The sequence below is a fragment of the Solea solea genome, chromosome 5, assembly GCF_958295425.1.
Source record: "Solea solea chromosome 5, fSolSol10.1, whole genome shotgun sequence".
NCBI lineage: Eukaryota > Metazoa > Chordata > Actinopteri > Pleuronectiformes > Soleidae > Solea > Solea solea.
The window spans coordinates 20020853-20045477 of NC_081138.1; the positions used below are offsets into that span (position 1 = coordinate 20020853).

Genomic DNA, 24625 nt, shown 5'->3' on the forward strand with positions numbered 1-24625 from the left:
CGAGTCGACAGCCTCGGTCTCTCCGACAGAGAATTAAGAAATCTGAGAATGTTTTTGTTTCCTTTTCCATCTTTTTTCACTGTTTTGCAACAGCAGCTTGCCCTGTGTCTCGGTAGCTTTATCACCATGACAACCAGAAGTGGATGAGGTTATCTGGTTTACTGCTGTTGCATCTCACTTGCAAATGTCGGCTACCGCTGCACAACTTTCACTTGTGGGGGGGGGGGAGGGGACTTCAAATGAAATAAAGGCTTTAACTTTTACAATGTTTTGCTGTGACAAACACAGTTTACCCTGCACCCTATCAAGCCTGGTTTGGTCTTATCTCGTTTTGTCTCTGGGGCTTATTTATTTATTTATATATATATATATACTTATATATATACTGTGTATGTGTGTATATATATATCTATATATCTATATATCTATATATATATAGATATAGATATATATATATATAAACCGAGAAAAACTTTGAAATAATTTGAAAGGGCTGAAGAGAAATCCTACGGATCAAACGATAAGTCGGGAGCTGTGCAGTAATGTGGAGCGATGGGATAGTGATGAACCAGGGGTGATGCACAAGATCCTACAGTTAACAAAAGTGTTTGCAAAAACTCCTACAGTCGAAGTTTCCAGAGGCAAAACGCTGCAGGGTTGAGCAAGCAGAACGGAGACTGTCTGCAGTGTGGAGTGTAGAGATTAAAGCAGCTGGTTCCTTATTTATCAGCAGGTACGAGCGCTGCTGTGCGCCCTGCACTGCTGTCTATCTATCAAGATTGTTGTCAGCTTTTTTCCCCTGGCAGTGATGCTCAAACAGCAGTGCAGCCTCTATTGGAACAGGAAATCAACCCATTTACAGAGTTTAGGGACAACGATTTAATTGCATCAGACACAGGGACAAAAAAAAAAAAAAAAAAAAAGAGTAGATTTATAAAAATTGCTTTAATTGTAACTCCAAACAAAACAGTCACTGAAAGGCGTGAAGTTTGATCAAGGTTATCTTATTATCTTAGTGATTTCCAGTTGTAGGCAACTGCGTCCAGACTCATCAATTATAGGAGTTGATTTTGCCTTTGACTTCATTTGGGGTTCAAGTTCCGTTTCCCAAACGGGGGAATGCTCAGGTGTGCTGCAGGAGGTGTCTATTGATATTAAATTGACATGAACAGGGTCTGCTGTATTAAAGTTCCATCCGTCCATCCATCTTCTACCGCTTTATCCTCCACATGAGGGTCCGTGGGGGCCGCTGTGTCAACCTCAGCTGATATAGGGCAAAGGGCAGGGTCACACCAAGGACAGATCGTCAGTCCGTCACAGGGGTTGAGGATTTTTCGGAGGGCTTTGGTGCCAGAAGTGATGTACTGAGGGCCGTAGTACGCAGGCCCAAGGATTTAGCTGAACAAAATGGCCATCAACGCCTACAAAACATAGCCTTTACCGTGACAATGAGTTACTTGTTATATGGCCTTACCTGGTCATCTTGGCCCTAACCCCAACCTCACTTCTTCTCCATGCCTAACCCTAAACCCTGGGGTGCTCTTTTCCCCGAAATTGAGTTGTTTCTTGAACGTGATATACTTAGAAGCCGTCTCTTCTTCCACTTTTCTGAGATTTCTCTCAAAATCCTCGATTGTAGTGACAACTTCAGGACTTATAGCGTGGGGAATAGTTGCCGGCGCCGGCTTTTCATTACCAGCCATGTACTACGGACCTCAGTGCCTCACTTCCGGCACCGTACAACCATCCACACCAATTTCAATCTTAATCCAATTTAGAGTGTCCAATTGACCTAATCCTCGTTTTTGGACTGTAGGAGGAAACATGAGAACCAACACACACACACACACTCAGGGAGAACATGTCCTTGTTACGAACCGGGTCGCAAACCCGGGTTTTCTTGCTGCAAAGGCAAGAGCGCTGACCACTACACCCACCGTGTGACCCTGCATTAAAGTTACTTAACTTTAACTAAAACTATTCATTACTGATGTATCTACTGATCTCTTGTGACTACTGAGTGATGGTATATGAGACAATATATGAGTATATGAGACAATCCTCTTAGTGGGCTATATATATATATATAGAGAGAGAGAGAGAGAGAGAGAGAGAGAGCGAGAGAAGATATTATGATCACATAAGACATTAAAAACACTGCAGCTGGAGCCTCCCCAAAGGGGAGACACTGAACAGACACTGTAGCTTAATGATCACCACACACACGAGGCCAGGGGACGAATAATGTGCAGATGCTGCCAAACACTGCAATTACATGGCAACAGGACAAATAAGTCATTTTTTTGTTGTTTTCTTGCAAAATGTACCCCATGCATTAAAATAAAATACTTTCATTTATGGATTATTAAAGAAGTTCAAACTAAAACAGTGCATCTTTTTATTCCCCAATCTTTCCTCAGTCCATCAGACAGTTTTATCCACTGACCGCCAACCTGTGACAAAAAGGAAAAGTATAAGTTCATGCTGTGATGATGTGTAGCTGTTAACATAAAAGTAAGGAAGTCAATCATTGTTTTGTTTTTTTTATTATCATTATTCTTATTATCATTTTGAGAGAAATATGACATTACATTGTTTTTCACCGCACAGGTGAGAATAAAACATAAATTAAAATATCCTTACAAAAATGTTGCATTAAATCACAAACGGAACAAGTCTTTTACATTTGATTTGTTTTATACAGAAACCATATTTACACATTTGCCCTTTTTTTTCGTTCTTTTTTTTTTCTTCTTTTTTACAACGTTGAGAGTAAAACAATTGTGTAGCACTTTTATAGTACAAACGTCTCCTTCGTTTTCAAAGCCGAGGTATAAAAGCTCTCCTCTCTCTGTCTCTCTCTCTCTCTCCTGAAAAGATGCCAGGTTCTACTCTAGTGCATTTTATTGTTAAGATTTAAGGCTACGCAGGGCTTCACCTGATGGACACACTCATCTTATGGACAGGCCCATCATCATCGGGTAAAGAGTTCATTTTCCTGACTCGCGTCTGCTGATTGTCCCGTACAGAGAGGTTTGTGGTTCTGCCCGGTTGCTCCAACCTTCTCATCCCGCCCCCCTCCCCCGCCCCCCCGCCCATATTAAAGCTGCTGCAGACTGGTTTCACTGAATAACCAATTACAATCTCTGACAACTTATTCGTTTCTGCAGTCGATTATGAATGCTGAGGGGAAAATGTCAGAGAGCCCATTTGCTCATCGCGTTGTCTCTGTACGGAAAACACACGCAGAGAGAAAAATGTGTCAATTTTGCATAGCGGGGAGAACATACTAATAACAAATAATGATATTTGTTGTTGTCGTGTAAGAGGTGAATCTCATTTAGTCGTAGGCGCAGTACTCCCAAGTGGTCAAACGACAAGTAACACAACAGAGACAGAAAGAAGCCCATTTGTCTAGCGTTTCTTTGACAGGATTACACCGACGCCATAAACAAAAGACATGAAGCAACTAATTGGCTGGCCCTGTAAGCCCCCTTAGAAGACACACTGTAATAAACCAGCCATGACATGAAGTCAAATCCTCAACGCAGACATAAAGTTAACGATGGAGCACTTTAACATTAGACTAAAGAGGCAGCAGAGATCAGTGACGCTGCCGTGTTACTCACTGGAAAGGAACGATTGATTGTATACATCTCCCACCTGTCCAGCAGGCAGTTGTTTGGCCCACTATGGGCTTTGTCGGGGCTAAAACGTAGCTTTAAAACATAAAGACACATCATCGTGGAAACATTGCAGTATATAAAACCTATAAGCCCCCCCTTTTTTAATTTGACACTAACAAAAAAAGAAAGAAACGGAGCTTCCATTATGCACTTAACAAATGAACTCGCTTTGGATCACTGTTGCTTTTCATGTGCGTCCACGTGTGTTACCAACTGCCAAAGAATATCTATATATTTAATGGAAAATCAACACATTACCAATACCAAATAATACCAAAGTGCTTGATGACGGCGATGTGTGTCGATGAGTCGGAACTGATTAAACATGAACAGGTGAAACCGGCTGTTGTTTTTAATTTAACGTCCTCTCTCATTCCCCCCCCTAACTTTTAGCCTTGTGCGTCGATTATGAGAGGTTAAAAAAAAAAGGGGGAGGATGAAAGATAAACTTGGGACTATGTAACAGAGGCCATCAGTGTGCTTCCTACAGTCACGTGCAATTAAAAAACACACGAAGGAGAGCCCTGCTTGTCAATGTTCACATGAAAGATGAGGGCGACATATGAGGGAGGATCAAGCTAATATCCATCCACGGCTGTAAAACACACTAAAGGATATGAATTGAGCCATTAGACACCAGGAGATATTGGCTTGATCCCCTCATTACTGTTGAGTCTGGGGAAAATACACATACGCACAAACTGAAGCCTTCTCGCTCCAGCGCGGAGATGTGCAATATTCAAATGAAATGAAACCTCACCAATGGAACAAGATTGATGGTATTAAATCATTGTCGAGCATATTATTGAAGTAAGCGTTCGCCTCGTAAGCTGGGGACAGACGCAGAGCCTCTAATCACGTCCGCTTCCTCGAGTCATGAGTAATGAAATATCAAGCGCCAGTTTTCTTTCCACGTGGATTTATACCGAGGCATTTATGACGGAAATACTGGAGGAGAAAAAGCAAAAAAAAACAAAAAAAAAACACTGAAAACATTGATTTAGAAATGTGGGACACAAACCTCTGTGGTTTCACTAAACGGTTATCAATGAAACCTATGATTAGGAGCGAGACTTTTCCAGTGAAACACTGGCATTTATCTAACTAAAGTGGCATTTGGATATGTGAAGACGTGTCAACAGCACGTTCATGTTGGACATAATACCAGGACCGAACAACAGTACTGGTTGAGGACATAAGAGACCATTAACACAGGAAGGCAGCCAGGTCTATCAAATACAGTAGATTTTCTTCAAAATGAAGAAATCAAAATTAGTTTTTGGAAAAAGGAAACTGGATTTTTGTAAAGATAATATTTAAATGTGCACGGCTAATCCAGGGTCTGTATTTGAAGTACGCCATAAACCAAAAATGAGTGGTATTTTATTTAAAAATGCCTGCATGTTACATCAAACCGCTTCATGTTACGATGAGAAAAGTTAACTGTCGCTTTTTCAAAAGGTGCCCAAAAAGCCTGATGGTGAACTGTAGTAACACCTTGCACCTCTGTAAGTCAAGAACGGCGTGACGCCGTTGATGGTGATGATGATGATGATCAACAGAAGAAGATCTCTCCATCCAGAGGAGGCTCTAGGTGGTGCTGAAGATCTGGGAGGCAGAGAAGAGAGGAGTCATTCCTGAACATTCTACCTCATGAGAAGTTTTTTTATGATTGTTAACTAGCTGCAACGTTTATTCTCCGGGGATGTTTAGTGAGCAGCATCATCCTGCTTCATATTGATCAAACCCTTCAACAAGGCAAACTGTGCTGTCAGCGTGTTCCATTAAGGAATAGAGAAATGCTGATTCAGTGAGAAACTTAAATGTACTGTACTTATGGCTCAAAGAAGAGTCATACTTTGGTACTTTGGTTTTTTAGTGTGACGACAAACGAACTGGGATGAACGTGTAACGTTCATGCGACAGTTCCAGTTACTGACAGACTCAGATTCTCTGCTGCCAAAGCAGATAAGAGAGTAGAAATGTAGTTACTGCCTGATGAGGTTCATCTGAATATTTAACAGTGTGTAGATCATTTTTTTCCCAATAAAAGACATCGGGGGGTTTCATATTCATTTCTAATCATCATTGCATTGTCTCCACACGTTACTCTGAGCTGCAGTGAGAAACCACGGGAGATTAAAAACCCATCTTTTTTATTATCATTAAATATTAGAAGCTCCGTTTCAACAAATACATATTTTCATTTGGTTATTATTCTGTGACTATTAAATACTGTAAATGTATTATTGGTCTATTTTACTACATTGGTATATTTCATTTGCTATGTTCTTTACTTATGATTGTATTATATACTTTGTTATTATTATTATTATTATTATTATTATATATTGTCTGCTAATTCATTAGTGTACATTTTCCTTACTTGAGAAAGATTTAACGTTGTGTTTCCTCAATTTCTGTTTTATTTGCTTTGTGTGTTTATGGGATGGGCTGTCTATTGTTTTATTATGTGATCAGGTATGTATTCATTCATTTATTCATTCATTCATTCATTCATTCATTCATTCATTCATTCCCTGCTGCTGAATTTGATACAGTGGTTAGAGCCAATCCCAACTAAAAAAAAAAACAAATATAAAAAATATAGATACAGTATGACTGAATGAACTAATCTCTAAAAGTTGATGGGGAGTGAGACACGTTCTCCTGAGGTTACATTTACTATGAGCTGAAGAAGACGAAGGAGCAGTTGATATGAACAATATACAGTATAAGCTACTTTTTTTAACATATATAACTACTAGATTCAAACTTAAAGCAACAACCTTAGAGCACTGTCAAATTATTGACAGATATTGAGCCTGGGTTACTTTCTGGTCTGATAATCAAACTTCACGTGTCTAATCTGAATTAACCTGTTCATTTAATGCAAGACTAAATATAAATTCTGATGCTGATGCTCTACCTGCTGTCTCTTTACTCCCCGCTTTGCCCTTCTTCTTCTTCTTCTCCTTCCCCTCTTTGCTCTTGCTCTTGGCCAGATGCAGCAGACCCTTTGAGATCTGGTTATTGGCTTCACCGCCCTTGAGGTTGGTGTTGGTGGAGGATAAGAAAAAGGGATTGAGGCTTTTTCCTTTGGGCTTGGACTGCTGGGGCTGCATCCTGGGCAGGGAGGAGGAGGACGAGGGGGAGAGCTCCAGCAGGTCGGGCTCCAGAGACGGGGAGAAGCCGGGGAAATGGGATTCATCAGACGTCGTCGAGGGAGTCCTCTGGAAGTAACAAGACGGAGGTTAGACGGAAGAACAGCTGCTCTCTACATCTGTAACTGAATTTGTTTTTGCAAGCTTACTATGAATAAAGCATGAGCATATATACAACAGTATAATGGGCAAAAATGGAAAGAAAGTGTTGGCACAGGAACCTTATCATGTCACATTTCACACTTTCAGAAAGGACACAAGTGAAAGCCTGCAAAATACAGTAGGTATCTACTGCTGAGGTGTCACAGTGTAAAACACTAAATTCTTCCCGGCTCAATAAGTGTCAGTGCGGCTAAGGGGACGACAAAGGAGCCAGTTCTCCTGCAGGGAGCAACAGATCACGTTATTACTCCCCATTATGACTTTTAATGGATCCCCGCTTACCTCAGCCAGACGAAGCTGCTCCATCTTGTCGAGCTGCTGCTGCACGGCCTCCCTGTCCCTCTCAAGTTTCCTCTGTGCGTCACGAAGCCTCTCCAGGTCTTTTTGGTATTCCTCCTTCCTACTCTGCAGCTCCTGCTTGTCCTCTTCCAGCTTCTTGTGCTGCTTTACGACCTCCTCCTCCTGCAGTGGGTGAGAGGAATGTTGGATTTATTAAAATGATACAGGTCAAGGACACAATGAGTTTTTTCAGGCCTTCGAAATCATTGATGAGAGAGAGATAAAACTCTGACCACTGACATGGACAGTCGACAGCAACCAGAATATAGTCAGAAGGCTAAATAAAAAAGAAAAATGAGAGTAGGAGCCTAATTGCAATTTGTGTTGAGTGCATTTTTTTTCGCCAACAATAACTTTGATAAATGATTTTGTGTTAATGTGAACTATAACGAGAGGGAAAGTTAATTTGTTTGTAATCCCGTTTTTAGAAAGTCAATCTATCTCAAGGTTGTGGTTTTCTTCTTAGCGAGTCAGGCAACCAAAGAGGAGGAGCCAACGTTTACTGACCTCACTCTCTCTTATTCAACGTCTTTTCTTTTTCTAGTTTTTCATTGTGATGTTAGTCAATCAACACTGAGGCGTCATTCAGTAGAAACTGTGCAGTTCATAACTGAAAATGATGTACTATTGTAAATATAGATAAAAACATTGTTATTACATGAACTTTTTGCTAGAAAACCCGTAATATCACATACTGTATAGAAGAAACCTACTAAAGCATTGATTAACATCTGATTTTTTGGGAAAGCGCAAAAGGAAAACAACTTTTTCCTCTTCCTCTTTTTTTCTCTCCACTGCTTTTAGTTCTGCAGCATCAAGCATTTAAAGGAAAGAATGTGGGCCTTTGCAGTAGAACTTTGGCAAACTGAAACTCTGACATGAAAAGTGAGCCAAGGTAACTGTAAAACACAGCAGCAAGCTTCTGCTGGGAGAGTACTTTCAAATAGGCAAGAGACTGCACTTTTTATAGGGAGCCCATATGACCTTGTTATTCAGCCAACAACCAGCATCTCTAAAAGCCAGGCACTTGTGTTAGCATGCTGGTTGTACAAATGGACTATATATATATATATATATATATATATATATATATATATATATATATACACAGTATATAAATATAATTGGACATAATCCCAGGGTACAGAAAGATAAGCCAATACTGAGATGCCTGAGACCTGTATTTGCTTGAGTGGCATTTGGGACAGGTGACTACATTGGATGCAAAAGAAGTGCAACTAATTTAATATAAATTAAACATGTTCCTGAGAGGTTCACGGTCTCAATAGAGCAGCAAAATAGACAATAAACCACAGCACACTTTAGACCTTGGGTTGGCTGTGAATGACAACTGTGTGTCCTCCTCCAATCTTATTAACATCAGCTCCTCACTTCTCTCTCTCAACCAAATGTGGTCCCTTCTAGTTTCAAAGGGAGGCTCTAAAATGACAGTCTGACATCAAATTCAAGGACTTTTCAATGACTTTCCAGGACCAATTTCCTCAAATTCAAGGACTGCATGTGCTGACACAGTTTGCGATGGGAGGGTGACTTGTAAGAGCTGCCTCGCCCATTCTATTGATTTGCAGCACGCTCTGCTTCTGGCCAAGTGATTGTCCTTGGGATCTTTGGGCAAGTCAGTCTTTGTTATTTTGTCTGGTGAGTCAGAGATCTTGGAATTTGCATTTCCCAGACATCTCGTAATTTGCTCCCTCTTGCTCAACGTTGCTCGCTCATTGTTCTGCACGGAATCTCTGTCAGACAGTGGACAGTGTTCACAACAATGCTCGTAACCATGACTCCACATTTCTTCTGCAAAGGCATACTCTTCATACATCAAGCAATGCAAGACGCATTAAACAGTAGGTGGTGTTGTAACAAACAAAGGCACATTGACAGTGGAAGCTTTTTACCTAAATCAACTTAACTTCTTTCATGCACAACAGTCAAGCACTTTCAATGGCCCATGTCTATTTAGGGCAGTTTTCTTTCAAGGATTTCAAGGACCCATGGCAAACCTGTACTACTCCAGTGTCTATGGATTCCCCTCAGAGAAATTGCTCTCAGTGAAACTCAACTTTCAGCTGAAGAAAATGTAACATTTTTCAGCCAACGGTTTATTTTTGAAGGCGGCATGCGATCACAACAGAGCTCTCCACGAGTCACTAAGATCCTGACACACAGCTACAGTGTCATTTTACAGGTACGACCCACATAAAAAGACACGGAAAAAGTCGAAAACAATAGGTACCTGTATGTGCAGCAGCACCTCTTTGTCAGTCATCTGATGTTCCCTGAGCTCCCACTCCTTCTCTCTTCTCTTCTTCTCCTCAGCATGAGCTGCCTGCTGCCTCTGAAGCGTGGCAAGCTCCTGCCGTTGCTTCTCAAGGCTGCGCTGCTTCTCCTGCTCAATCAGGGAGCTGGGCCGCGAGGACGGCCGAGACAATGACGCGCAGGAGGCCGTGCGCTCGCTCAGGGCCTGTCGCTGCTCCTCTATGAAACTGTCCTGTTGGACCACCACTGCCTGGATAAGAGAGGACCATATTCACCCCTCACATTAGTTTGGACACATTCAGATATGTTTGTAAGAAAAGCTGACACTAAGTGCTAAAGCCTCACAGAGTCTGATCTGGAGCACAGTAGAACATTGTAAGCAAAATGTCTTACCTGCAGAGTGCTGAGAAGAAGGTGCAGATTGGAGACACTGTGAAGAACCTGCTGTTGGAAAAGAGAATCCACTGAGTACTACATAACCACAAACCACCGTTTCTGTTCTTTTTCTTTCTTTAGTGGGAGAAAAATGCTGTTGACTTGTGTAGGGAACACTGTCGGATGTTTATGCTGCCCTTGACTTGCTTGCTTGTTAAAATATGCCACGAATGGTAGCAGCACTTCATTTTAAACATTGGCTCTATTTATTTTTTTTTTCATTTAAGAAGTGAAAGCAGTGGATTCATTGTAATAGCGCAAGACTAATCCAACACGTAACCAAATTCAGTTCAGGGTGACGTCTGACCACTTCACCATTCAAACACTGACAAACAGACAAGGCCACTGAGCATTCAGCAGCCAACAATGTTTGCCAGGACCCAGAATTAATGTTAATGTGGAGCTGCACAAAATAACAAATACAACAGCACATGTGCAGAATATCCCACAGAAAAAGATCAGTGGAGCCTGCATAAGAACTAGACGGAAATTAATCACCAGATCACACAGTTGCATATTTTGTAAGTTAATATGTTACATTTAATTTTATCTCAATGCCTATTAAACTGCCACTGCCATTTAGGCGTTACATTTTTAATGTGGCAGTTCATTAGAACTAACCATTACCTTTCTTACTTTTACAGAATTTAATTATTTAAACTGTTACTAAACATGAAGACAAATTGCTTAAATTGGATCTATTTTACATAACATTTCTTTTATTTATAATTTTTCCTATTAGAATACACTGAATAACCATGAGTGTTTACAAAACCCTTTTGAGCAATTTAGCTTGTCATGTTATTTGTGTGCGTTTTTAAATAATGGAACAAAATCTACTGACACAACTGATAAAAACTTCCACAGCACAACTAATACTACCACTACCGCCACAACAGTTTGACCTAATATGATTATTGATGCCGCTAACGATGATGCCGACACAGGGTTTGGACAGTTTCCATGTCAACGCTGCTCTAATATAATTACAGAGACAGGAAGTCAGTATTACCTCACTGTTCCTCTTCAACAGCAGCAGTAGGTTGGCGTTTCCTCCCTGCAGAGAAACACAAAACACACACATTAACACTCCCATACACGCACATCTGCTGGTGTGTCTCATTATGTGTGTATAGTCAATGTATGTGAGGATGCATAAAGTACAGTATGAATAAAAATGTGATTATAATATGTGGGCGCTTGCTGTAACAGATTATGACGATGGACAACTAATAAAGTCATACAGAAGTCTTGTGGCTGTGTTAAATCTCTAAATATGTATTTTCCACTTTCAATAAAAAAAAAACAATGTGGATATGACAGGAAACCAAATAGACTCAAAACATGACATGATTTCTGGTTTTGAGACAAAACCTTGCACTGCATTAGCTTGGCTAGACTAAAACACTCAAGTAACAAACATGCACAGCCCTGCTGCTTGATAAACAGTGTGTGCTCAGGTTAAATGCCTAAAAATAAAGGCAGGCATTCAGACGCAGGTAGCTAAAGATGACCCATCATTTCCATCAACTGGTCTTATACAAGTGTTAGTCATCATTAGCAATGCAACCTAGCAGCATAAGTCAAGAGGCTAATTCACTGGAGGAAGAGCAGCAGGTAATTTATCTTAATGGTGTTGTTAATGTTGGAGGATAAATGCTGCTTCCCAACATATGGCCTCAAGTTCTCATTGAGGTGTGGGTGGTGCAGTGGCTTTAGAGTCAAAAATAATTGGCTGGTGAGAATACTGACCTTTTTTAAAACACTGTCAGACTCCGTCCTGCGCAGATCTCCTGCTGCATCCTCGCCCTCGTCTCTGTCTCCACCTGACATAAAGAGAGGCCAACGGGAGACCAGATGAGTCAGGCAGCAACTAATCCACATTTACAGATACATAATCATTTTACACACTGAAACCATCTCTCACTGATAAAAATAAATATGTGAAATGAGCCAGTTAGAAAGACAATTGAATGTTAAATGTTATTGTTCAATATGACACATATCAATAAGTGTCATATTTTCTGTTCATCATGTGCTCAGACACACCGATGATATATCCGCAGATGTCCATTACAACTCGTCCATGTGCGTAACAATTGACATGAACTCCAGCCTGCAGCTGGTCACTCCACATCCACCACCACCCGCAAGGATAAAAATCAATCAGGAAAAAAAACTCACAGCTGAAACTTTGTATTAGTTGCTTCAGAGCAGACATCGTGTGTGAGCTGATGAAAGTGTCAAAAACTGACAGATAATACAGCGGGGTTTTTCTACTATTATTCAGGCTCCTGATATTACATGCTCCTCATTCAAGACCACGGTTTTCTCTGCGGTGATGAAAAGCAATTTGGAAGAAAATGATCCCGTTTATGGAAAATGTCTTGATATTCGACATCATTTGAGGAACGGAAAAGCACACACCAGACTGACAGACGAGAGGAGCAACACATGAGGCGACGGTAACAATGAGCTTTTGAAGTGAACCCATAAAATCTGCGTCGACAGCTGCTGTGACCATTAACCAGCTGATGTCATCTTTCTTCCGAGATTACGTGAACAACCTGCTCCATCATTATTGTGACACTAATATAAGTGGTTCTCAGCTGTGATCTACGGATAAGTTTTATTTACGAATTAATAATAAATAGTTCCATATGTTGAAGGACAACTGAACTTGCTTGCTTCTTGAATAAAATAAAGGTTAAAAATGCCGTTTCAAAATGCTACACTGGTAAAAATCTGTTGTACTGTTATTGTTTCACATCTGTTCTACTGATAGATGTGTGGACTATCGCCACAAAGTTAGAAGTGTCCCACTGTGGTTTAGTGAGCCATCAGTTCAGAGGTGTCGCTCCGGGCTCTGTCTCTCTTTGGAAATATCAGCTCTCCCTTCCAAGCCCCTGTCTAAAATGTTTTATCTAACCGCACAGAAGAGGGGTGTTGTGGGAAGCGATTGCTAAAGATTAGTTTTAGGGGGAAAACTGAAATATTTTACATGCTGAGCTTCCAGCAGCGTGAGTGCCGTTTGAAGTCCAGTCACTTGTCGATGCGTGGATGCAGTTGTGTGGACCAGCACGTGAGAAGATTTCAGTGTGTTCCACAGTTAAAAGGAGTCAATCTGGATCCGACGCCACAAGGAGGCTTTTGGGGGCTTGGCCCCCACAGTTGCATGTTTTGCCCCTTTCAAAAAAGAGCTTCTATAAAGATGTACTTTATATCCTGGGTGAAACAAAACACTGCTATTTGCCCCAAGTGACTATGTTGAGGTGTTGTTTCAGAACCATGGACAGCTCTGTTATGATTGCTTTCTTCAAATGTGGGCTTTTCCTTGTTGTTTGGGCACTAATTTAGATTCTCAGTTTTGTTGCTATGGTAATTAAATGTATTTAATTTGGAAAGAGTGACCTTGTTTTTTTTTTTTAAATGTTGAGCTTTATGGGGGTTAATGAAAAGGTTAATTACTTAATTTTATATTATAAAATACATAAATAAATAAAATTACCTCTTGGAATTTGTAACAGGGTTTCCAGATATTTTACCTGGTGTCAGGCCTGGTTCAATTATGCAGTTCTTGCTGTACTACAGAAACACAGAACAGCAGCAGGCAGACTTACACTTACTACTGTGCATCTGGTGGCTGTCGAAGCCTCCGAACGTCTCGGCCCGGCGAGGCAAACACACTGGCCCCACACCTCCTCCTCCTGCTCCTCCTGCTCCTCCTGCTCCTCCTCCCTCCTGGACACTGGCCATCGCCCCACCCAGGCTGCCATTCACCAGTGCCTGCAATTTCTCCACTGTCACACAAACACACACACACACAAACATCAATGTGCAGGTCAGTAAATGAATTATCCTAGCTAACTGCGTTACAGTTCTGCTCTGCACTCATGAATCCCACCAGGCACTCGACCTGGTATAGGCTGCAGTTGCTAAGCAACAACTGACAATCTGTTTGTTTTACAAACGTTAAATGTCGTTAAAAGTTAAATGTCTTCATCTTCCCATATCATATTTTATACTTGCATACATATACATACAGACTACTGTGCTTAGATGTGGAATGAGCATACAGGACCCTGACCTTTCTGGTGAAAATATGGAGAAGCACAGACATTTTTGGCGGATGTGTATTCTCAGTAAAACATAATAACGAGAAGAAATGACGTTACCGCAGCCAATTCACATATCAAATATGGACAATTACAGCCCGAGGCTTTAGAGGGAGGAGAGGAGGTGAAAAATACATTCTGTAATACTGCAGCTAAACCCTCTACTGAAAACTGTTACACACTTTCTCCTATATGAATCTTTCCTGCATTAGGGCCAGACAGCTCTCCTTTAAGTGTCGCACACGTATCAATCATGCAAACTTCAAACAAATCCAGGATTTTCCTAACCATAAACATCTCTTCAGTGAGCACTCTTTCCCTGCAGCAGTACATAGGAATATGTCAGCCCTCCCTGCAATATTTACAGCTCTGACCACAGCAGGGGAAAAAAAAAACAACAAAAACAAAGTGTCTATTATTTAAAATGCAACGGCACTGAACAGAACTTGTACATTCAACATGCCAAGAGATAGAGCTTTATGATTGAGCAGCCTCCCTGCAAATGAATTGCAACGCTGTATATAATGTATAATATTCTGCATCGTTACTACAATGATGAGAATGCAAAAAAAACGAACAATATATATCATTCTTGTTTTAATAAGTTTTTCAATATCTGAAAAAGTCAAACGGCAGGAAAAAAACATGTTAAAAAGACTTTTTTTACCACTCAAGCTTGAATAATACTTATTGCATCAGTATTTTCTGCAGAATATTACTTTTCAGACCGCCTTCAATTTAAATTCAAAGTCAATTTTATATGCAAGGAATGCAGCATGCTTCTCTTGTTTTTCCTCCTCATTTCATTCTCACGATATAAAATGTCTCATTTCACTTCTCAGCTCACACTGCTTTTTTCTCAACATTTGATGAGCAAAGCAGCCAAAGTACCAGGCAGAGCTGTGATAAAATCCCAAAACACACTCTGGCTCCTCTAATGTTTTCTTACACTCTCTTTACATCATCAGTCAAACTTCTGCTCTTACCCTACGGTGAGATCCTGAAACAAGCCAATTATATCCAAATTACCTCGGAAAGATCAGGTGTCTTTCTTTACTACAAACAACTTCTTATTTTACAAAGTCGTCCCATCCAGCTGTTGGTCATCCACTACTACACTTGTTGGGGTGCAACCTTCCACACGAAAATAAAACTCATGGTAGAAGAAATATCCTTTTGCTAATAGCAGCAGCTATTCAGTGTTGTTTGTATCCATCAATGTCAACAAAAGGCATCTCATAGCTCCTCTACCGTCTGTAAACCTCTGTTCTAAGGAACCATCATCTGCATTTTTAGGATTTTGCCACCATAAAATTTCAGTTTTCTCAATGTTACCATAAAATATGTGAATAAAAAGTTAGATAAGGTACTACTGCGCTATATATATATATATATATATACACATACATATACATATTCACTTCTGTTCATTCTGCCATACAGCATAAATTGCACAATGTGTAATTGATCTAGAGCACATATATGATACGCACTCTCTTTCTGTCTTACCTTCCTGCAGGGCATCCTTCATGATGGATGCCCCCCTGGCTGGCTCCAGGCTACTGGCTGATCTGAAGAAAGGCTCGACTGGCTGGCAGGCCTCAACGGTCGGATTCAAACCCTCCCACATTCCCCTAAAGAGCTGCACCTTCTCCTCCAACAGAGACAAGATCTCTGTATCCTTCTGCCTCAGCAGATCTGACCAGCAGAGACGGACGGACATGAAACGAGAGGGACAGTGTGAGGAACACATGTTGTGATATTAGGAGCAAATTCATCCCAGTTTTTTTTCCTTTCCTCTCACCTCTCATCTCCTTGGCTTTAGTCTCCAGTTGTCTCTTGTCATCTTCCGTCTCACTGGGAATCCCTTCATCCTCATCCTTTTCCCTGTACAACCAAAAATCCAGAGCTTTAAATAACACTGGGAAAAAAAAATCTTCACTATTCACAATGTGTATGTCTCCATATATTACTACCTGTAACAACAGGTACAGAGTATTAATCTTAGATCAAGCTCTAGGTAAAAAAGTGATATATCATTTTAATGAATATATTAATTCACGCCCAAACAATCATTGTTTACAACATTAATATTACAGCACAGAATGACCCTGAAAGTATCAATAAATACATAATTATCAACAGATTTGAGTAGATTTGAGTATACTATAAGGCACCCATAATTAAAATACATTTTAAATGATTTTTAACTCTTGATCACAGTTTTTATATTGTGATGGAAGTCAGACAGGGAAAAAGAGGAACAGAATATTAAATGTCTCTCCTCTCTGCTGGCTGTACTGGGAACATCCTCTGCTTATAGTAAGCTGTCCTTGAAGCCAATCCAGCATTTAACTGTGTCTGAGTACATCCCATCCCCAGGTAGTAGAGTGCTAATCCTCCCGACAGCACACTGTTCTGTCGCAGCTTACCGTATATTACTATCTGGTGTCTTGGGCTCTGTCTAACTCCTGGGTTACAACACAAGTTGTAATGTGGTTGAACTCTAAGACGCAAGACTTGAATGACATGAAAAGCAGTTTACGAGGAGAGATTGTTTTGTAACCAGTGTGATGATTGAGAGTAAATGGGCGGGTCAGGTCAGGGTCTAGGTGTGGACTTAAATGCTCAGGTAAAAAAAATGGTAACGGAACAACCAAAGAGCTTGGGAATAACAATTGCATGTGTCAGTTACTACTTACATTGACTGCATAGCTTCCTGAATGAAGTGCATCCAGGTGTTGCGTTCGTCCTTTGAGCTGGCGAGGACCTCGATCATCTCTGGCTTCTCAATACCGGCTGTGATGAGGAACAGGCCTCGCTCTGCGTTAGCGACTTCCCTGATGATCAACTTCTGGAGGGAAATGACCGTGGAGCGGTGATCCTACAGGGAGAGGAGAGGTGGAGCGGAAGGGGAGGGATGGATGAAGATGACAGGGGAGGAGAATGGAAAAAAAAATAAAAGATAACAGTGGGAGGGTCACGGAAGAGAGTGGGAGGGAAGTGAAATGGTGACGGAGCACAAGGGCGAGGGAGGGAGAGAAGAAAATGATAATTATGTGAGGAGAGAAGGAAAACGGGAGGGAAAGCGAGACAGACAAACAAAGACAAGGACGGACAGACAGATAGATGTGGAATAAAGGGGCTGGAAATTAAACAGCATTATGTCCACAATTGACAACATCAGCAGTCCTTGCATCCTCAAAGCACCTTTTAGTCCAGCAACACCACAAACCACTATTAAATTCCTGTTCTGTTTGACCACATCCCTGCGCTTTTCCAGCAGTTTCCTGTCTGAGGTTTGAAGAAAGAGATCTCTGTACAGAAATGCATTCTTAACTTGACTGCAGCTCAGTATAGAAGCATTCCTGGACCGACCCGGGCAAGCTTAAGGTTGACATCAGCTACACCTTCACATAAACAGACGGCATCTCCTATCCAGGTAGTGTGGCCTTTGCTTTTGTTGCTACTCTACTCGGTGTACTTTGTTTGTAAAACTGCAGATCTGAAGCTCACTCCCAAGGTCACATGGCTGCCATCCATGTAAAACAACATGTTCTTCCTCTATTCAGTCCTAATAAATCAGAGTCTAACTTCTGAATTGTGGTTAGGTTAAGGTTAGGCATTGACTGGTTATGGTTCAGTTTAGGGATAAGGTCTTGAGTGGTCTGTCCAAATGAATGGAAGTCAATGCAAGTCTTCAAATGGATAGCAATACAAGAATTTGCATGCGTGTGTGTGTGTGTGCCGTGTCATGAAACAGTAAACATGGAAGAAATGTTTCATAAACCTATTATGCTTTATCACAGTTGGGTTAGATGCCCAGGGCCAGATCAGCTTTATTAGGTGAAGCTAGCAAGTGTTGTGGCAAGAGGGGCAGCAAATACAAACAGTAACAGTAACAGTAACAGTGGGATAGGAAAATATGAGCACGACATCTCTGGCAGAGCTCTCAAAATCTTTTACTGGGGAAAAGTAAGGAAACCATAAAGACAGGAAAATAGGAGAAATAGAGTTAAGAGACACACTAAGCGGCGAGAGAGAGACAGAAAGATAACAGCAGGATCTTACCAGCATGGCGAATACATATTTTTGGTCTTTCTCTTGGAGGAAGACAAAGACATCTGACAGGAGCAGAGCATGGACATCTGGAAGATCAATGGGGAAAAAAGCAGTTTTGGCTGGATGAGAGAGAATATATTCTATATTGTCAGTGCTTACAAAGAAAAAGACAACCACGTCAAATGGAGAGGACATTAGTAAGCATCCTTACCCTTTAATCTTCCCTGGCTGTTCTTCAGCTGCAGCGCTCCGTCATGGATCAGCCTCCTCCTCAGCAGATCCTCCCTTGCAAAGATCTGGCCGTTCTTCGTCATCATGATGGACTTGCTGTCCATGCGGCTGTGGAAGTCCTTCAGGCGGCGTCTTTTCTCGTGCTCGTTCACCTTGCTATCAACTGCTGCGATCACCTCCTTCACCAGCTTAACGGCCTCACTGAGGTCGTCAAAGTCTTCCTCGCTCTCTGTCGGCATGCGAGATAGCGTGAGTGGCATGAACAAAAGGCTCGGGTTAGGTTATCAGACAATAGAACACTAAACCCTGCACTTCTTTACCAATGGGATAAAAATCAAAGCCGTCTACCAGTTTGATTCACATGTTTTTCGTGAAAAATTCAGACAGACAAATAGAAGTGCAGGTAAAAATCTATTACAACTACATTTGGAAATGTAATGGCTTCTGACTGGCAGTCTATAACCAGATGGGTGAAATGGGTTAGAGTGAGTGTTCGAGTTTATGTAGAGCAGACGGTGCAGTGAAATTTTGGTGCCCGTTTGACATTTAACTGCATTTCCACTTGCTTGCAGGGGGTAATGAAACTTTTTTTTTTTCTGGTAATAGTCAAGTTTAAGGGGTCCGGAGTTGAGCCCCTTTATTCTGATCTGTTTCCTGTATAATTTTGAGCAAAAAGAGATTGAGATTGCACTGTGCCTTAGCTGAACTTAAGGTCACCACATTTTGAATAATTGTTTGCGACATTCCTTCTCCTTGAGAATGGGGCAGAAATTCCTTGTGAAAAGGATTAATGCATGTCAGAAATAATCAGTGCTCTGCTCTTACAAATCGGTTGAAGTCATTTGTATGTAACACTCGTAGCACTGACAGTGACTGAACAGTTAATGCTATTTTGGTTAATTAAAATATTATTCTGAAGACATCTTCCTTTCACAGGTCTCCAAAAATGAGTTTCCATTTTCCTGAAAAGGTCCATTCAACACAAGTTAATGGGATTGTAGGATGTGGAGTATAATGGGCTACACAATGCACACTGATTAATATTTATGACTGACTCTGACTTTTTTTCCCCTCTCCACTGCTTATAACAGGAACATTTTTGAACAGCATTGTGGTCAGAAAGCAAAGGGTAAAAACAGATGAACAGAAAACTGAATTTAGTTTGGTTATTTGGGGATCTCTCACCTGACCTTTTGTATCTGTGGTTAATCAGCATTTCAAAGCTGCGGTGAGCTTGTACTGAACTTGTCGGTCGATAATTGTAGGGCCAGTTTTGTGGTTTCAAGTTTTACACATTTCCCTGGAACATTAGAGATTAATGAAGACCCCCCCTTCTCAAAGAAAGAAGCCGCAGAGAGCATTTTGCATTATCTTAGGACGATTAAATTGACAATTTGGAACATATATATATATATGTATATATATATATATATATATATATATATACAGATCAATATATATATATATATATATATATATATATATATATATATATATAATGATCTGTAGTATAAAAGTGAGAGTTAACCAGCAGGTGGTAGCTTTTAGCTTAGCTTAGAACAAGAGGCTGGAAACAGCAAGCCTGGCTCTATCTGAACAAAATAAATTCTTGTATGTTTAAAACAAACAAAAATGAAATTGAAATGTTGTGGTTTTACTTTGCTGTTGCCCTCAGATAGAGACATAGTAAGCTCATTTGCCCCTGGCTGTAGCATCTCCTTTATCTGACAAACTAAAGAGAAAGTGACGATCAATACCACTCTCATGCCTGTGCCTCTGCAAGGGGGAAAATATGTGTATTTTCTTTTGAAAATGAGGAACTATTCATAAAAATGTTTTGCCACTGTTGTTTAGCCAGTATTTGCTCTTCTCTCAGTCTCTTCATCTATCACAGCTCATCCTCTTTGAGTTAAGAGACTCAGCCACAGAGTCATTATGTCTTTATTTTATATTTCTCTTTGATATTGTTCACCTGACCCAACATGTAACATGTTGACCCTAAGGCTGCTGTACTTTACTCTTCCAAACTACTACCTTTCACTGGTAGGATCCTCTATATACACACACACACACATGCATATGTAGACTATATCAACCTTGGCAAGTGAGAGTATTGGGGATTAAGTCAGAGCTCCCCCAGCCCACTTTGAGGAAGGATTAGAGAGAGTGTACACAGTCCACTGACTGACGAGAGCTGCTTTCAAGCAGATACAAATATGTTGCAAAACACTTTTTCCTAAAACAAGTGATGCTGTGGTCTGTAATGCAGTGCTACTAATAAACTTGGCTGAACCGCAACTAAAACTATTAGATGTGTAACTTGCAACTTGTTTCTCTATTTATCTATAAAGCAGCAGCAACAGTTTATACATTCTAATGCATTAATTAGTCTTGTATGCCTTACTGGTTTATGGACCATAATCAATGCCCCTCACAAGCTGAGAATTTAAATTTAAAGAATGAATATGATCATTTATCTCCTTTAAAACTATGACTTTAAATTCACCATTTTACTATGTATTGATATGTACAGCATATTTTAATCCATCTGTGTCTCTGTTTAGTTACCGCTTAAAAAGTTGAGCTGTTTTGTAGTAAAACTATAGGTCTGAGTACATCATACGGTTAGCTGCTTTGTTAATCTGTAGTAGTTGAGGATCTTTCTCACACAATAAAAGCATCAATGTCCTCTGAAAAGAGGCTGACATGAAACTAACCATTCGTGTGCTGTAGCATTCTCTGAATCAACACCGGGTACTTTGTTATCCTCTGGGTCACCAACAAGATGCATTCTGGGATACCAAGTCTCCGCACAATGCTGCTGCTCATCTTTTTCTGAAAGAATCAGACAAAAGGTGCTTTAGGATAACATACATATCCAGCAGCAGGCTCCTAACAAGATGAAACAACCAAAGAGAAACAATTGAAACGCATTCTGTAAAACAAGTTTAATTATACTTTCGATAGTGTTTACTGTGATGGTTATGACAACAAGGCCAGAGACTACAAAGCCTCTATGATCAGGATGCACATTCTCAAGTTTATTTTGGTATTTACACAAATGTAAATACATGCACTGACTGAAAAGAGTGTACATTAACGTTAAATATATATGAGAGAAGTTAGAACTCTAACTAAATGTGCATTACAGTAGACTGTAGAGTAAAATGAAAAAGGCCTTACTTTGATAAAGGCTTTGAAGCGTTTGTCTTTGGTCAGCAGGTCCTTATAAAAGTTGACAGCTTCATTGTGGCGGCTGCAGAATCGTCCGTAAATCCTCCTCATACTTTCACCACTAGATCCTGAGAACTAGAGCGGAGTTGGACAGACATTGTTCAACATCAACACCACGCAAGTCAAGAACCTGTATCCCAACCCCACCAGTCCATCCCTGCTCTCACCTGGTTGACAAGGATGTCTCCTATTCTGTTGATGATAAATGCTCCCTCCAGGCTTCCCCCCTCCAGCTGGCACTCTCTTTTTCTCTCCAGGAGGCGCATGAGGTGCTGCGTGTGGAACTCCAAGAGCTCGTCCAGAGCGGGGAACAGCTTCTCCACTGTCTGGAGCTCGAGCTGCACCTCCTTCTGAAGGCCTTTACTGTAAACTTCTGACATAATGCGCAACGTGCGGATGTGGTGTATCTCCGTCTGCATCAGCTCTGGATGACAAACAAAGGAAGGGAGACTTTTCACTTTGAACCTTCCAAAGATGTTTATCAATATCATTCTATCTCAGTAGCCTCTGTTTTCATTAAATGATTTTGCAAGTCATCTGCATAAAAAAGACTTTCCTTCACAGGTAAACTCTAATCAATAGTGAACATCTGGGCAACTACACTTTTAATCTTTTAACATTTTCCCTTCACAAAGTTTAAGAGCATGCATTGTTTACAGCAGTAAAGAGTCTTGTGGTGATTAGACGTACCATAAATAACGTCTTGTCTCTTCACCAGCTCTCTATCCAGCTGCTGCAAGTACTGCTGCTCCATACACAAACTCCAGGAATCAGCTTCAAGCTCCTTGGCCTCCGCTTCAAACTCTCCCATCAGCTGCCCGTCCATCATCTCCGTCCCTGTACCAACAACACAGCTTGCACTTACAATCTGAAGCAAATTTCGAATTCAGATTTTAATAATGTCAAATCATCATGCGCATATTTCTTTATTTTTTTATAATATAATATAATATTTTGTTCCTACCTTCATCGGTGAGAGATTCCATGGACTCTGTGACCTGATTGGTTCTGTTGAGGGAGTCAGTGGACTGGGAGAGATACCGAAAGCCTTTTATGGGTATCTCATCAAACACGGGACTGAAGGTTATAATAATAAAAGGTTCGATTAACAATGTTGTTTCATAACAAGTCAGAACCACAGACATCAACTAATCTGACTGAACACACGCAATGCACTGTGGATGCAGTGGTCACATAAAGTCACGTACACACATGACTGAACAACTCAATATGATAATTTTGAACGCCTGAGGTTCTTCATTCCACTTCATGTATATATGTGTGTGTGTGTGTGTATACACACACACGTCACCTCACCCAGCAATGTTGCTTATTGACAGGCTCTTGGACAGGTTGTTGCCGTGGAAAGACATTATGCTCGTGGGTCTCCGTGACGATGGGATCGTCAGAGAAGAGTGATCTTCAGGGGACAAGATGGCTGACCAGGGACGCTCCCTCGTCCCACCAGCTGGACAAGAGACAGACACACAGGACAGTCAGCAGCAGCCTCTTTTTGAGTATAGACTTGAGGGTCTTTTTCTTTTTCCTTTAATCTGACCTAAAAACACATGTATTACTGAAATGAAAGATACTGGTAATGTCAACAGACTGAGGAAAGGAATGGCTGCGCTGATACTTCTGTTTACTTTATAACATAACCTGAGAACTGATGAGTTTTCCAGTCAGGAGCCAGAATAATATAAACTATAGTTTATGTCCTGAAGAGTGCAAATAATTCTTAGAGTAACTAACACTTACTAACATTTTTAATCATGGATCTGTAAATGGTTAAGGGCTATGATGTACCCGAAGTAAAGCCGTTTAATTTGACACTCACATTTGTTTCTCATCGTGACTGTAGGAAAAGAGCTGGAATCTGGGACCACAAACTGCTGCTTGGGCAACTAGCCAAAGAAACAGAGCATCAAAGAATAAATGATGAGTTCAAATCAATTTTGGCTGAAAAACAACCGAATATTACAGTCAGTGGTAAAGTGACTGTCAGGGAATGTTTACCTTCATCTTCACCTTGGCACAAACAGGCAGACTGTCTCTGCAGCCCTTGTGGACGGACACGTTACAGTCTGGAAAGAAAAGCAACAGAACACTCAGTGAATAGTATGAGTCTGGTGATGGGGGTGGGGGTGTTGACGGTTTGTGGAAAGGTGGGGGCAAGAAATTCTGACTGGTTTTCATAGCCGGGCCAGGAAACTCCACCAGCCCACTAATGAAAGCCAGACTGGAGCAGAGTATGTGATGCAATCGAGAGGTAATACTTCACATGGACAAAGGGGGTGAAAAAAGGAATGACACATCAGCGCAAAAACTGGGTTGCATGGGAACATTTCAATTATGTAAACATTCCCAGATCTCCATTTTGGAACAAGGATCAACAAATAAGAGTCCTAAAATATGATCTGCTCTATCATCTGATCCCATTTGGTCTTCAGTTGTCCTTGACAAATTACAAAGTTCTATTCTGTCAGAGTGTAAAAACAGAAAGCTCTCTGTTGCCCTTACAAGTGAACACCTGAAACAGGCGACGGGGAAGTTTCAGTAAGAGGAACAACTATATCTGGTTTTGTCAAAATCTTCACAAGGCTCTTTAAAGAGAGGGGCTTTTTTTTCCCAGGAGACAGAGCTGTTTTAAAGAGACATGTTGCACAAGTGAAAACCACAAACTCACTATATGATGTAGTCATTTGCGCTAAAAAGCCTACCACACTTCCGCTCTCAGGGTTACATCAACAAACTTACAATTACAATAAAGCTGAGGAAAGTCTGTGTTACTAACAAGTAGGACTCCAGTTAGGGTCAACATTTCCGTTTGTAGTTCCGTGTACAGTTTATCTACAAAACACGACATTCAAATAAATAATAATCAATTTACCTTCTATTTTGTTTTATATGTCAAAAGTAAAAC

At 40.7% G+C, this 24625-nt stretch overlaps 1 protein-coding gene across 8 annotated transcripts in view; it reads right to left on the bottom strand.

Moving 5' to 3' along the window:
• Positions 1-5077: 5077 nt before the first annotated feature.
• LOC131459187 (A-kinase anchor protein 13) overlaps positions 5078-24625 on the bottom strand; it is an 88610-nt gene continuing 69062 nt past the window's right edge. For 5 of the 8 annotated variants that reach the window (XM_058628677.1, XM_058628684.1, XM_058628678.1 and 2 more), the window contains 21 exons: positions 23719-23786; positions 23540-23606; positions 23020-23170; positions 22667-22779; positions 22393-22539; positions 21870-22126; positions 21652-21777; positions 21186-21303; positions 18449-18697; positions 18247-18323; positions 16878-17059; positions 15980-16062; positions 15685-15873; positions 13681-13860; positions 11813-11886; positions 11073-11117; positions 10019-10069; positions 9603-9875; positions 7295-7474; positions 6616-6919; positions 5078-5294 (listed from right to left, as the gene is read on the bottom strand). In XM_058628677.1, the coding sequence (XP_058484660.1) occupies positions 5242-5294; positions 6616-6919; positions 7295-7474; positions 9603-9875; positions 10019-10069; positions 11073-11117; positions 11813-11886; positions 13681-13860; positions 15685-15873; positions 15980-16062; positions 16878-17059; positions 18247-18323; positions 18449-18697; positions 21186-21303; positions 21652-21777; positions 21870-22126; positions 22393-22539; positions 22667-22779; positions 23020-23170; positions 23540-23606; positions 23719-23786 (2987 nt within the window). In that variant the 3' untranslated portion in view covers positions 5078-5241. The remainder of the gene's footprint in view (positions 5295-6615; positions 6920-7294; positions 7475-9602; positions 9876-10018; positions 10070-11072; positions 11118-11812; positions 11887-13680; positions 13861-15684; positions 15874-15979; positions 16063-16877; positions 17060-18246; positions 18324-18448; positions 18698-21185; positions 21304-21651; positions 21778-21869; positions 22127-22392; positions 22540-22666; positions 22780-23019; positions 23171-23539; positions 23607-23718; positions 23787-24625) is intronic. The other 3 variants (XM_058628682.1, XM_058628681.1, XM_058628680.1) reach the window with 3 other exon arrangements.